This window comes from Propithecus coquereli, unplaced genomic scaffold (genome assembly GCF_000956105.1).
Source record: "Propithecus coquereli isolate 6110/MARCELLA unplaced genomic scaffold, Pcoq_1.0 Scaffold316, whole genome shotgun sequence".
NCBI classification, from domain to species: domain Eukaryota; kingdom Metazoa; phylum Chordata; class Mammalia; order Primates; family Indriidae; genus Propithecus; species Propithecus coquereli.
In genome coordinates, this window is record NW_012148797.1 from 633,864 (window position 1) to 648,211 (window position 14,348).

Below are 14,348 nucleotides of genomic sequence, written 5' to 3' on the forward strand. Positions count from 1 at the left end.
TAGAAAATTTATTTTCCACTTCCTCTCCCCCCATTATAGAAAATTTAAAATTACGTATTATATTCCTGTGGGATGGTGCTGCTCTAGAGAGCTCCTCGAACTTCACAACTTAGATTAAGCTCAACTCAGCGAAGCTTTTCCTGATACCCCAAACCCTATTCCGTTCTGAATTAATAATTTTCCCTCTGAGTCATCGCTGGACGCTGTTCTTTTTTCTCTAGCATGGCACATTCCCTGGGCTTCATCCAACTGTGATATTTCTGATAGTTGAGACCAAGTCTATTTCGCTGGGGTTTTCCCTCTCTCTACCCCTCAAACCAGCATGTACCTGGTGTACCCCAGATGTAACTAAAGAGCAAATAAATGAAAGAATTAAGAGGATTTCATTCTATTTTTTTTTTTTACTTGTCTATAACATATCCCCAGAATAAGAGGCTTTGAAGCTGTTAGAAGTATGGTGATGAAATGATCAGAGACTCTTCTACGCTTTCTACTTTTATTTTGAGAAATCGAGAAGTTGTTAAGCTTGGCAACACACGGGGGGAGGGGTTGCAGACTGAATTCAGAGGAGGCTCCAAACTTTGCTTGGCTTAACACTTTGAATCTCTAATTTTTTGTAGACTTTTTAGAGCATCCCATTTCCCTCTAGCTTTCTCTTCAGCATTTTAAGTTCAATTTAAATGGTTGTTATAACCTTTTTACATACAGTACAGTCCACGGAAAGCAGGAGCCTCAACCCCTGGCATTATTAGGCCGGCCTGCAGGGGGCTGTCATTCATTCCCACAGTCAGATGTAGGGTGAATCTCTTTGATTTGTAAACTCTTTGGGCCAGGAAGGAAGGGCTCCACTTATATACCCAATTACCCAACACAAATCTATTTTTTAATTTTTAGTTTTTATTCTATTTTTATTTTTATTTTTTTGAGACAGGGTCTCACTCTCTTGCCCAGGGTAGAGTGCAGTGGTGTCATCATAGCTCACTGCAACTTCAAACTCCTGGGCTCAAGCAATCCTCCCATCTCAGCCTCCTGAGTAGCTGGGACTACAGGTGTGTGCCACACTGCCCAGCTAATTTTTCTATTTTTAGTAGAGATGGGGCCTTGCTCCTGCTTGGGCTGGTCTCAAACTCCTGGCCTCAAGTGATCCTCCTGCCTCGGCCTCCCAAAGTGCTAAGATTACAGGCGTGAGCCACTGTCCCCAGCCCCCTGATTTCTTTCTTAACCATTTCAACTATCTATGCTTAATAAAAGAGGTTGGACACTTAAGGTAGGGGGACAGTGTGAATGAAGACCTGTGGAGGCCTGTGTGGAGGCCCAAGGATGTGTGGAATGCCAAAAGCAGAGGAGTTGAGATCAACTCCAGTGTAGTGGATAGTTCATTTCAGGAGAGAGTGAGAAATAAATGTAGTCGGAGACAACTTTACAAGGGAGTAGTGGCTTTCTTTAAGAGGCAGGCAGAGAGGCTCATACTTGACGTAGGTGACCAGAGTAAACCTTGGAAAACTTTTGAATAGGAAAGTAAATAGAAAGAATATTATTGGCTGAGTATTAGGCAGAAGTAACACCTGGGAAGGATTGAACAGAGAGCTCAGCATTAAGAGGGCAGGGAGAAGGCAGTTCAAATCAAGATGAGCCTAGTTTGGAAGCCATGGGGGAAATGTATTTTGAGGGGTGCTGGCAAGTGACTAACGTGAGAATGAAGGGGCATGATGAATTAAGGATGACTTCCAAGTTTTTATCTTGGGTGAACTAAAGAATTTGTTCCCTTGACCAGGTAACGTCTCTAATAGGGATAAATAATTTCGTAGGCAGAAGTGGATGACTTTGGTTTTAGAATCATTGACTCAGGCTGTTGTGAGACATCAAGGTGAAATGTTCAGTTAGAAAGATGGAACTAGACCTCTGGTGGGATTGTGAGTCGACAGAGCATAGGGTAGAGTGACTGATAATTTCTAGACTAAACATCAGAACACATGGAACTGAATATTTGGAATTGAGATCGATTCCTGTAGTTAGATACCTGTAGTGGTGGTTCATCTAGATGCCATATAGGAGAATTAACGCTGCCCCAGGAGAGAAGAGAGTTAGTGAGAGAACAGCAGGAGGCTTTTTTATCCTCCCAGGGGGCAGGTGAAGGAATGTCTTCAGTCAAGGAGAATTAAAGAGAAGGATTCATGGACCAGAGAGAAGAACCAGAATTGTGCTGTGTAGTCAACCTCATTGACTCTTCTGCTGGGAGACGGTGGAGGGAAGGGTGGCCATGGGATAGAGGGTCCCCAAGGACGTTTATAGTTCAGAGGGGCAAACAGCCAGTTGTCAACTGCTAAAGGTAATACTTTGAAGAATAAAAGAAATGCTGAGCTGAAGTCCAAACAACATATTGTGGAAATATAGAAGCAACAGCAATTAACTCTATAATAACTATGGAGTGAGAGAAGGTACAATCCCGGAGAATAAGGAAAAGACATTTTTCAAGGGAAAGGGAGAGGGTTAACCATGGCACATGTAGCTGAACAGTTTTTAGGAATGAAGTCCCTCAATTTCGCAATTTGGGCAATAAAGGAGTCACTCATGTTTTTCAAAAGGAGGTTTAATAAAATGTTGGGGTTAGAAGCCAATTGGTTGCAAGAGGTTAAAGAAATGGTGAGGGGGATGGTCCATTCATTCACCTACAACCGCGTGTTCGCTGAGTCCTATTCTGGACCGGAGGTGAGAGGAAGAGGAGAAGCGAGGAAGAGGAGAAGCGCAGTGGTGGCTGGAGTGGGCGCGGGGCAGAGGCTTTCCCAGGACCGAGGATTCTGGCGTTGGGGAAGCCTGTCCAGACGGCGGGGCGGACGCTGGTGAGGAAGACAGTGATCCAGACAGGAGTTCAAAAAGTGTTTCCTTTGAGCATAACTTTCAAATGGCCAAATGAGTTAATAGGTTAGACCTAGAAGAAAGGCATTTTCCTCCCTGAGGTGTGGGGAATTCGCCGCATGTGAAGGGGGTTCAGTTCCTCTTTCCATTGGTGAGACCCGCTCTGAGACCTCACCGCAGCCTTGCCCGGGTGTGCTTCGCGCTTCAGCCACCGGAGGGCGCCCTTCCACCACAAATCAGCCGCCGGGAAGGGCTCGTCAAAGCCCATTCCCAGGCAGTTCAAAATCTCTTATATTCCACTTTCTATCTTAAAAATGTGAAAAGTACTTGGTTGCCACTCTTGTATTGCCTTCTGTCCCGAATATCAACGGATGAAAAAAGAAAAAAAAAATCAAAAAAAATAAACCTTTGACATTAGTTCACCGAATAATCATTTAGGTACTGCCCCAAACTTCTGTATGGTGCTTGAGAGCTTTCACAGCACATGTGTGCATTGACTCACTTGGTAGGGAGGGTGAGGGTTGGAATGTCATTGTCTCCTTTCACTTAGCAAGGAGATTAGAGCTTTGCCTGCATTCACACGTGTGTAGTGGAGGAGTCGAGACTGGTTCCATGCACTTTCATTAATATCATGCCAAAGAAATTCTCACGCCCCGACCCAATTCTGTCTCTATTTCTAGAAGCCATCTTCATTGTTCAGGCATGATATGGGTTGGGGCGGGTCTCCTGGTGCTGGCACCAAAAGGAGGAATCCTCTGTTCTCTACTCCCTAAGGAAGGCTAGTCGGGGTCTCCCCAGGGTGGCCTAGGATGAGAACAACGGGCGCATGACAACATCCCTGGGGTGGAAAGCAAAGAGCGATGTCTGTGAGTGTGTGACATGTCTCCATCAAATCTTTGTGGATGAAAACACAATTAAAAAAAAAAAACAAAAAAACACTGTCACCAGAGAACTGACTTGGATTGCAGCACATTTGTTTACTCACACTTGCAGCCTATAGCAGAGCAGAAAGTGAAGTAGGAAAAAAAATTAAGCCATTATTTGAAACCAGAGGAGGCAAACGGACAGTCCCCAGGCCTCGAATGGATGTGAGCTAAGGCAGACATGCGTTTTGACTTACACAAAGTTGAAAAATGCTTTTAAATTAGTTACCACCATTAAAAAAATCAGGAGATGGCTCCCTATCTTCCCTCTCTTTTCACAATCAGGTTTATTTATTTTTATTAATTTTCTGGCCTCGGTAGGCAGCTGAGTTTGGAACCTCTGATTCAAGCCATTCTCCTTTTTGACTTCTGTTCTCTCATTCTTACCCCCAGAAGATACACAGTTAACGTGTGGATGTCTTGTTATTAGCATTTACTTTGTGGATATATTTACCTTATAATGATCAGTAGAACTATTTTCTGAATTAACAATTTCTATTGAAACAGAGAAACACACAACCTAGTGGGGCTAATCAGCCGGTTTCAACTAGAGGCATACATTTATCTTTTGGAATAGCTGCAGGAGCGCTATTAAGTGTGTGTCCTTCGGCTGTGGGACTCCCAGTGGAGGGAGACCAAGTCATGCCTTGTATGGAAAGTTCTTTCTTCGCCTGAGTCCAAATTTGCTTCCCAGTGTCAGCCATTTTGTAGTCCTTATTCTACCTTTTGAAGTTCTGTGGAGGAAGTCTTAAAACCAGAGTATGTGACAGCGAGAACTTTTGGAATAATTGCACTCGTGTTCTCATCAGGCGGGTGCCCAGGCATTTATTTACAGAGCGTTGCTTACTGTAGTTCCCCAACGTTCTGATTTATGCTCACGGGACAGCTTTTTCCTCTACTCTAACCTTCTCATTGTTATTTCAGTATGTATATTAAAGTCAGAACATTCTGTTTCTTTTTCATTGCTATTATAGGATTATGTATATCACGTAGTGAGTGCGATCTGTGAATGGACAGTGGCCTTTGGTTTTATTTTCTACTTCCTAACATTCATCCACGATTTTCAGGTACGTATCTATCAATTCAAAAGTTATGCATTAGGATTAGTAAAAATTCACAGAAAATTTCTTGCATTTTATTTTATTTTTTGAGGCGGGATCTCACTATGTTGCCCAGGTTGGTCTCGAGCTCCTAGGCTCAAGTGATCCTCCTGCCTCGGCCTCCCAGGTAGCTAGTATTACAGGTGCATGCCACTGTGCCCAGTTGCATTTTTAGAAAGAGCAATTACTTTCTTTTTACTCTTAATGTGTTTGGAAAAAACATGTAAGTATTGTGCAACTCAGTTTATTAGCTTATTCCCGAAGGGAAGCATCTTTAACAGCTCTCCCAACCAATGACATTTTCATGATCCTTTGACATTTGATGTTGATAGTCACATGTCCTGGTTGTTTTGTTTTTGAGGAAGTCTCATTTACTAATTCCAAATAATAGAAAATATTTCTTTTTAAAAACAAACCATAGTGAGGTCATCTCTTAGGTGGCACAAAGCTGTAGGAAATGTCATTAGTATTGGAATTCTTTAACTTTTAAATGTTTTTCTTTTCATTTTTTGAAAAATAGGGTGTCACCCTAAGGATATCCACAGAAATCAATGGTGACATTTGAAGAAAGAAGAATTGTATCTCACTCAGTGAATGTCGCAGACAATTTCTAGAAGTGGTCCAGAGGACAGGCAGGGTTTTGATGCTGCCCTGATTAGAGTGTATCTGCGGCACATCCAGGACTTGAATTTCATTAAGAATTCCCAATAGTTGTACTATTTTCAAAGGTATGTTTTCCTAGAGAATGTAGAGCACTTACGACATTGTAGCGATGTTTTCACAATTTTCTAAGTAGACACTTTTTTATATTAACAGATTCATAATAGAAAAGATAAAGTGTTACAGAAAATGGAGAGCTCTTATTTTTGTACAGATTCTGTTGTTGCTTTTTCTTTGTGTGTGAGTGATTTATGGAAATACACTAAAGGAGGGCTTTAAATTTAGTACATTTGTTACAAAGTAAAATCAGGGGATATTCATTTTTTAATTTCACTTTTAGAGAATGTACTGTATCATTTTTTATTATGAGAAAATTTATAAAATTGAATTTATAATGATCATATACCCAAATCACAAAGATTTAGTTAATAAATTAACACTAAGATACTCCGATTTTTTAGCTGAACTAACCAAATGCTACTATCGACAGGTCTTTGTACTACCATGCACAGTAACTCTAAGTGACTAGGGGAGACCTCAGTTTTGGAATCCTGCCTCCTCATTTCTCCCTGTTCAAAGGGTGCAGCTTTTACCCTTGCTGCTATACTTGATCTTAACCAAAGGCCGAGACACAATACCCTTGCTGCTAACTGGCAGTCCATAGTGGGCGTGATTCCAGGTGGGATGGATTCAGCAAGGCAGATGAGAAATTCTAAAACCGTCCTTTGTTGTCACTGGCATAACTTGATGTATAGTCTGACTCAGAAGCTGAAACTCACATCTAAAATTCATTTTTTGCCAGTAAACATGCAAAGAGGACAAAGGCCCAAGAGTGAGACAAGGAGCAAGGAGAGAAGGAGGTGGCCCAAGTTTCTGGGTGCTGTTTAATGCCCATGGGTGGATGTCCACAGCACTGCAGGGAATTTGCAGGCCCTTTCATTAAGTAGGACCTACACACTCCACCTTTTTACCCAAATAATGAAAGACAAATAAAAAGCAAGTCATTCCAGAGGAAAAAGTAGCCCTTAAAATGTTAAGGCATAGGCTTGAAAGGTGATGAGAAGGAACTCTTTTTCAAAGACCCCAGGGCTTAAACCCTTGTCTGGCCAAGTGGGGCCGGCATTAAGGGCACATGCCAAGGGCAGAGCCGTCCATTTGGGCAGCCTTGGAGGGCACAGGGGTGTGGGGAGTCCGTGGCAGCTCCTCATTAACTGTTTGCTGGGTGGGCACAGGCGTGAGGTTCAGCAGGAGTCAGCCACCCCTGCAACGACAGGCTGTGTCTCCCCTGTGTGTCTAGCGGTGGGAGCTGCTAACCTTTTCTGGGTCCGCTGTAACTTGTCATAATGCTGTGAACCCCCATTGCACCACTGGAACTGAAAGACAGTGATCCAAGTTACGGCAAGCATCATTATTCTGAGGAGGAGGAGGAACGCCACATATCAATACCTTTTCCATGGAACCTATGGTAGAGTGAATCCATGGTTGTATCTCGCTTTGAACAGACTTCTGTTGTCAGCACTTCTCATGATGCATTATCATTCTTCATTTCCAACTTCTCTCTGCACAATTAGATCGAGAGCTCCTTGAAGGCAGAGTATGTGCCTTAATCTTTATCTTTGTAACTCCGGCATTTCACACGGTGCCTCCTGGTACACTGTAGGTGCTCAATAAATACTCATTGAATGCATGCATGCATGAATGAATGAACAAATGAAGGAATGACTAGGATGTTTGTAGTGCTGCATAATGGCATTTACTCTGGTTTACTAGTTAATTTAATGATAAACAAATAGTCTGTATCACCCAGTAATGTTGACTGTTTTGCTTTGTGTACTGTAAACACTTCAGTTGTTTGGCTACACCATTCTATGACAACTCTTCATCCTGGACAGTTACTACAGAAATTGTTACATGGTCTAGACCAAATGATACACTTGTCTTGGCAAACTGAGAAGGCCCCACATCACTCCAGACAATGACATTCTGCTGATTCCGTGCGACCTCTAAAGCTGGTCTTACCCGCATTTTGTTATTATTTCTAATTTCCATGAACTTGCATTTCCTTGGACCTTGTGGCTGAAAGAGTAAAATAAAAAGAAATATTTCTTTATTTTAATAATTTGTGTTTCTGTTAAATTATAACATGTTGCCTGGGTACTACTATGAAGTATGCTTATCTGGAAGATGATTTCAGATCCATTTGGACCTCATAAAATTATGGTTTAAAACTTATGTTTTCTTAATTCATGTAGCTTTCGTGTGGGCACGATTGGTTCATCTTAGTAGAGGTTCTCAAACATTAGCCTCAGAAGTTTGTATCAGTCAAGACTCTTAGAGTTGAAGGCATAAGAAATCCAACAAGAAGGAAAAAAACGGAATCTATACTTTATTGCCTCATGTACCTGAGAAGTCCAGGAGTGGGGCTGGCTTTAGGAATGGCTGGGTCCAAAAGTGCCACCAGGACTCCCTCTCCTCTCTCCTCCTCTGAGCTCTGCTTTCCTCCCTACTGGCCTCCTTCTCAGGCAGGCTTTCCCCTGGTGGAAGTGAGAGGGCATCTAGAACCTCCCAGGCCTACGACCCATCCAGCGGAAAGGGAAGACCTCTCCATAGTTACAACACCAGGCCTGAGAACTGAAACACATTGTCTCTGATTGGCTGGCTTGGGTCACATACCCATTGGGAAGCATGATGCTCGGATTGGTCAGACCTGAATCACGTGTCCACCCCTGGGGCAAAGAAGGGTCAATACCACCCAAACTACTGGGCTGATGGTGGGTGACAGTTGTTTCTCTGAAGAAAGGGATGGGAAATGGATCTTGAACAGACAAAAAGCAGCAGATTCCGCTATGGAATTAAAGTCCCCCCTGCAACCAAAGCCGACCTCACTTGTTTCAGAGTAAACCAAAGTATACTTGCCAATGACTTTTTTAGATTAAAAAAAAAAAAAGTAAATGTAAGCCATTAACATAGTACAGAGACGTTCTGTTAACTTCAAGTTATGTTTATATTTTTTCAGGGTTCTTGTGCTCTTATTTAGCCTCTGTGAGGTTGGTCATGCGGTTAATTATCACATTTTTCAGATAAGAAAACAACGCAAGAGAGATTCGGCAACCTGCAAGCAGTTCTGCAGCCTGATGACAACAGATTCCAGTCTGGAACTCTGTTTTCCTGATTCCTAATCAAGTGGGCCTTTTTTATTTTTTTTTAAACACTAACACAGAGAATTCCACAGAAATTGCATTTTATAAACCAAATTAAGTACATCCGTGTCATGCTGTGTTTGGGTTTCCTGACATCCCTTACATGTGGCATTGTCCCATGTTCCCGTTTTTTACTCAGTTGGAGACATGCTGGTCTGGTGTTTGGGCCTGGAATGAGGAAAGGAGAGTGGGAGGAAGATAAGTGGTATCCCTTTCTCCCCCACCGCCTGATTCTGGCAAGCCTGGAAGCCCAGCCGGCTCCCCACACACATACTCTTGGTCTGGCTCTGAATGCCCCGCATTCTCCGGTCCAGAATGTCATGCATCTGCGTGGTGTCTGTTGCACAAGAGAGCAACCACAGCCTCAAGCCCTGGAGGGGAAGCTTCTGACTCTCCTTTGTCACTTCCAGCAGATTCATCTTCTGAAAGGAAGGACAGCAGGGTCCCAGACTCCTACTGGGTGGCAATAACCTCCAAAGTCAGTGCTTGGAAAATGCTGAAGGAGACACCAACAGTCTGCTTGGTGGTTTCAGACAAGGTGCCATGGGGTGCCTGGAAGGCCTGTGATTTAGGCAGCCTCTCAGCAACAAGCACTGCTCTGTGCCTTACCGTCTCCAAAGCCAGTTCTACCTCTGGACTTCTCGGTCGCATGAGTTGATGGGATCTCTCTTTAACGTCAGTAAACTTGAGTTGGGATTTCTGATGCTTATACCTGCAAGAGTTCTGACTGATTACAAAGACTCAAGAGTTCCCCCATTATGAAAATATAGTAAACTGCTGTCACCTGGAATCACCATGCAGGGTAGAAAGATCATTTTTAGATAAATGGGATTCAGCTGTCCCCACTCACAGCCCTTACTCTCCAAGCCATTTGTTCTTATTCAAAAAAAAGTTGAATGAGTAATATATTCATGATTCAAAACTCAAAACAGTGTGAAAAGTTATACTATCAAAGACCTTTTTGCTTTCCTCTATCCACATTTATGCGATTTACCCCTTCCTTGCAGGTATCCACTTTTTATCAGATTTTTCTGAAAAGACAAACAAAACCAAATATCTTCACATGCTTTTCTTTTAATTTTTACCCCAAATACAGCATACTGTGCAAACAGTTTTGAGCCTTCCATTTTTGAAGGTCTTGGAGATGTTTTCCTTATCAATACATAGAAATCTTCCTCATTTTGCTCGTTTGGTTTTATACCTGGACAGTATTCCATTGTATGGGTGTGCCATCATTTATTTAACGAGTTCACTATTTGATGAGCAATTGTGTGGTTTCAAAGCTTTTGCAATTACAAGTAAATCCATCATTTCACACATGTGCAAGGAAATCTGTAGGAGAAATTCCAATGAGTAGGATGCTGGGAACTGCGTCTGTAATTTGACAAATACTGTCATCTTGCCTTTAGAACCTTTTACTTGAATATTTTTGTTGGAAATCTTCCCAGTTACACACACTTCCTTCTAAACCGAGGATGCTGAATATAAGTTCACCTTTTCTTGTGACTCAGTCGTCCCTGAGAGCATCTGTGACTGTAGAGGCGGCACATATGTGGACTCTGCTGTAGATCATTTGGGACTTAGAAATAATCAATCAGCTTTCATGTCGCTTAAATACACCTTCTATGTCATTTGGAAAAAGAAAATCTTATTTGGAATTACCTATGGGGAAGCATCATAATTTTTTCAGTACCGGGTGTTTTGCTTAAAAACTAAGGATATTTCTTTACCTGCCTTCATTATCACTCAGGTTCCTTTTTTTTTCTCTTTTTTCAGTTCTTTGTTTGTTACTATAATCACTCAGGGTCTGTTAGCATTGATCGAGCATCTGCCATGTCGCAGATACTGTGAGAGGGGATTTCCTCATAATTAGCCCCATTTTACTAAGGAGGAAACTAAAGTGTGGTGAGGTTGTCACCAGGTACCAAGTGGTGGGGTGTGACCCCAGGGCTGTGACTCCTACAGTCAGCCTTTTCCATGCTGACAACATGATTGTCAACCATTATCCTATGAACACGAATTAATTTGTTAGATTTTTATAGTATAAGGCCCTGAGGAATGAAACTCCTAAATTGGCAAGTTTAGAAAAATGGGTGAAATGTCTGGGTTTCTGCCTCAGAAGGGCAGATCCTGGCTGAAGTCCGAGCATCTAAGTAAGATTGGAGGGGCAGGTGACAGGTAGCGGGAATCAGGAGTAGAAACAGTAAAGAGAGGGCTTGTATGATGCACCGATTGTTGGTGGAGCTGGAGATTAGTTCTCCTGCGCCCATCACCACCCCTGCAGAGGAGCACTGAAGTGGCCACCATTCCACCGGGCAGTGAGGCTGGGGGTGAGGGCCTTCAGCATGATTAAGGCTCTGGTGAGGTGCGGCTTCTTAGGATTCTCCACTCCTAGTATCTTTTGCCTCTGGGTGGTGCAGCAAGATGCACTAGGGCTGTGTTCTGTTTGGAAAGAAGCATCTCTCTGGACTTCCCCAGGGGAAAGTCATACTGGGGCCTAGGGGAAGACCATTTGGGCTGCCACTAGGCTGGGGAAAAGAAGTCCTCGTGTTCAGTTTTTATAAAACAATATTTTATTTTATTTTATTTTATTTTTTAAGAAGGGAGGGTGTCAGGAGGGGTGCTCAGTTTCCTTGTTTTTGTTTTTTTTTATTGCTGTTTTTGAGATAGAATCTCACTTTGCCACCCTGGGTAGAGCGCAGTGGCATCATCATGGCTCACCGCAAGCTCCAACTCCTGGGCTCAAGCCATCCTTCTGCCTCAGCCTCCCAAGTACCTGGGACTACAGGGGCTGGCCACAGTGCCTGGCTGGTTTTTTTTTGTTTGTTTGTTTGTTTTCATTTTGGTAGAGATGGGGTCTTGCTCTTGCTCAGGCTGGTCTTGAACTCCTGAGCTCAAGCAATCCTCCCACCTTGGCCTCCCAGAGTGCTAGGATTACAGGTGTGAGCCACCGCGCCCGGCCTTGTTTTTCTCCTTTTTTGATAGTAGTCTTCCTAATGGGTGAGAGATTGTATCTCATAGTGGTTTTGATGTGCATTTCTCTAATGATTAATGATGTCAAGCATCTTTTCACTTGCTTATTGGCCATTTGTGTATCTTCTTTGGAGAAATGTCTATTCAAATCCTTTGCTCATTTTTAAATCGGTTCCCCCTTGACCCCTGCAGCCCTCCGTCTTGTCACAGATCACCAGCACACAACATAGTCTTTTCTGGGCCAGAAGTGCCAGCAGGAAGTGATAAAAGACGCAGGGTCGCGGGCTCCAGCTCTCTCGCTCTCCCTTGCTCATCAGGCTAATATGAGCACGAGGGACAGGAAAGCCTGGAAGACAAACTTCACCTTCTTTACCCATCGTTTTGCTCAGGCTCAGCCCAAAGAGTAGCAAGTTCCAAGTGCCACCCCTGACATCTGATTTAAGGCGAAGAGTGATGTATTTAGAGCTGGCCAGAGCTTTGACAGCCGCTAATATAACCTTTAACACATGTATTAAAATAAATACTGAGCTTAGATCAGTCTTTCATTTCCTCTTAATACTTGAAAAGCTACAGTTTTGTTTTCAAGTTCCCTCAAAGGGCTCTAGCGGGTAAATTGATTCTTCCGCTTGACTGCATTTGGAACCCTTAAGTAAGAGCCACCTTGAAATCGAAACCGGGAAAATCCCAGGTCTCTGGCCAGGAGAAGAAGCGAAGGTATGTTCTGAGGCTTATTAATTAATTACCTAGTTGCTGACATGTTATTGGGGGGGAGAGAAAAGCCGAGGTATTGGCAGGCATGAACACAGATTAGTAAGGACCTTGGGTGATGAGGTTTATACATGAGGTAGCGCGTTTTGGTGTTCCCTGCCCTTTGGTTCAAGACAGTCAAACCAAGGGATGTGGTCTTCAGACTCAACCTGGCCTTGGCATGGTAGGTCGTTATATTGACTGTCTCGTTGGTCATGGTCAACTGTGATCCAGTTGTTTGGAGCATTCACAACAGTGACTTGGGGAGAAGAAAATGGGGAGTCAGAAGCATAACCAGAATGAGCTGGCCTTTTGACACCCCATCTGCAGTCGGAATGAACAGCAGATAGGGCAGGTTTCCTAATGTAGTAAATTGCTCTGGGACTAAGTCAGAGCTTTAGGGAGGGACGATGTTCTCATTTGGTGATACCTTCGATGAGTGTTCCAACCTTCAGCCATCTGTGTTCCCCTTTGAAATTTCTTGTCATGCTGCGTACTGCAATTGACTCAATGCTTTGTGATGACTCTTAAATATTTTTATTTCAAAGGGAAACTTCTTGTACTGCTTTTTCTCCTGGATTGCCTAGCTTGGTCAACAGTGTTACCATCCACTGGGTGATCCAGGGCAGAAACTCCAGAGTCATTCTAGACTTCCCACTTTGCTCAACACCCCCTCCCATGTTCTAGTAACTTTATTTCCTATGTACAGAGTGAAGAGATAATTGTCACCCAAGCCAGGGCATGCAAACCAGGGGCATTTGGGGCAGTGAAAGGGACACTGTTAAGAATAATACCCAGGGTAAACTGTCTGAAGCAAATGGGGGATGTCTGGCCAATCCATGCCTATGGTCTTAATCCTCTTCCTCCTCTCCATCCTCACCGTCACTGCCTTAGTTCAGGCCTTCATACTTATTTGCTTAGACTAGTGCAGTAGCTTGCTATTTTTTTTCCTTGGCTTCAGTCTTGGTCCTTTCTAACACATCTTACACACTGCACACAAACATTTGATGTATCACCCTCTTAAAATCCTCTGGTGGCTGCTCGTAACTTCATGATAAATTTTAAATTCCTTAGTGTGGCTTATAAAACTTTACACAGATCTTATTCTTTTTTATCCTTCCAGCCTGTTTGCTCATCTATTCATTTATTCATATTTATTGAGTGTTACTCTGAGTCAGGCACAATGCTACATTCTAGGAATATAATAGTAAATACAACAGGTTTCTTATTTACAGTGGAGTGCAGACACAGCCGAGGAGATGCTGCAGTAAAATGTGCCATGGTGAAGCACTGCACCCTATGACCTTGATACTCAAGGTGTGGTCCGGGGAGGTGCAGCATGAACGTGACCTGGGAGCTCCATAGAAATGCAGATTCTCAGGGCCCTGAGGAGCCAGACTCAGTAAATCCAAATCTGCATTTTGACAAGGTGCCTGGGTGATTGCAGTGAATGTCAGGTTTTGAAGCCCTGGTCCGTGGAACCACACCAGCTGAAGCACTCGATTCAGATCCCAAGGGCTGGTCACGCCGGTGGAAACTGGGAAGAGACAGAGTTTGCTACGTGAAGGCGAGGTGGGGACAGGCACAACTCCTGGAAGGATTGGCGTGTGCTGCAGCAGAGGCAAAAGAGAATCTGCTGAGAGTACTTTGATTCAGAGACAAAAAGCGGAATAGAGGTTACCAGGGGCTGGGGCCGGGGGACAGGTGGGGAGTTACTGCCTAATGGGTAAGAGTTTCTGTTTGGGATGGTGAAAAAGTTCTGGAGATGGGTAGTGGTGATGGTTGCATAGTATTGTGAATGCCACTAGTTTATACACTTAAAAATGGTTACACAGCCTGAGCAAGAGCGAGACCCCGTCTCTACTAAAAAAAAATAGAAAGAAATTATC

At 43.3% G+C, this 14,348-nt stretch overlaps 1 protein-coding gene across 1 annotated transcript in view; it reads left to right on the forward strand.

The window, feature by feature from the left end:
- The window catches only part of DRAM1 (DNA-damage regulated autophagy modulator 1), a 36,398-nt gene extending 28,790 nt beyond the window's left edge, over positions 1–7,608 (forward strand). The window contains exons 6-7 of the mRNA XM_012650274.1: positions 4,754–4,846; positions 5,400–7,608. Of these exons, the coding sequence (XP_012505728.1) occupies positions 4,754–4,846; positions 5,400–5,444 (138 nt within the window). The 3' untranslated portion in view covers positions 5,445–7,608. The remainder of the gene's footprint in view (positions 1–4,753; positions 4,847–5,399) is intronic.
- The last annotated feature ends 6,740 nt before the right edge of the window (positions 7,609–14,348 follow it).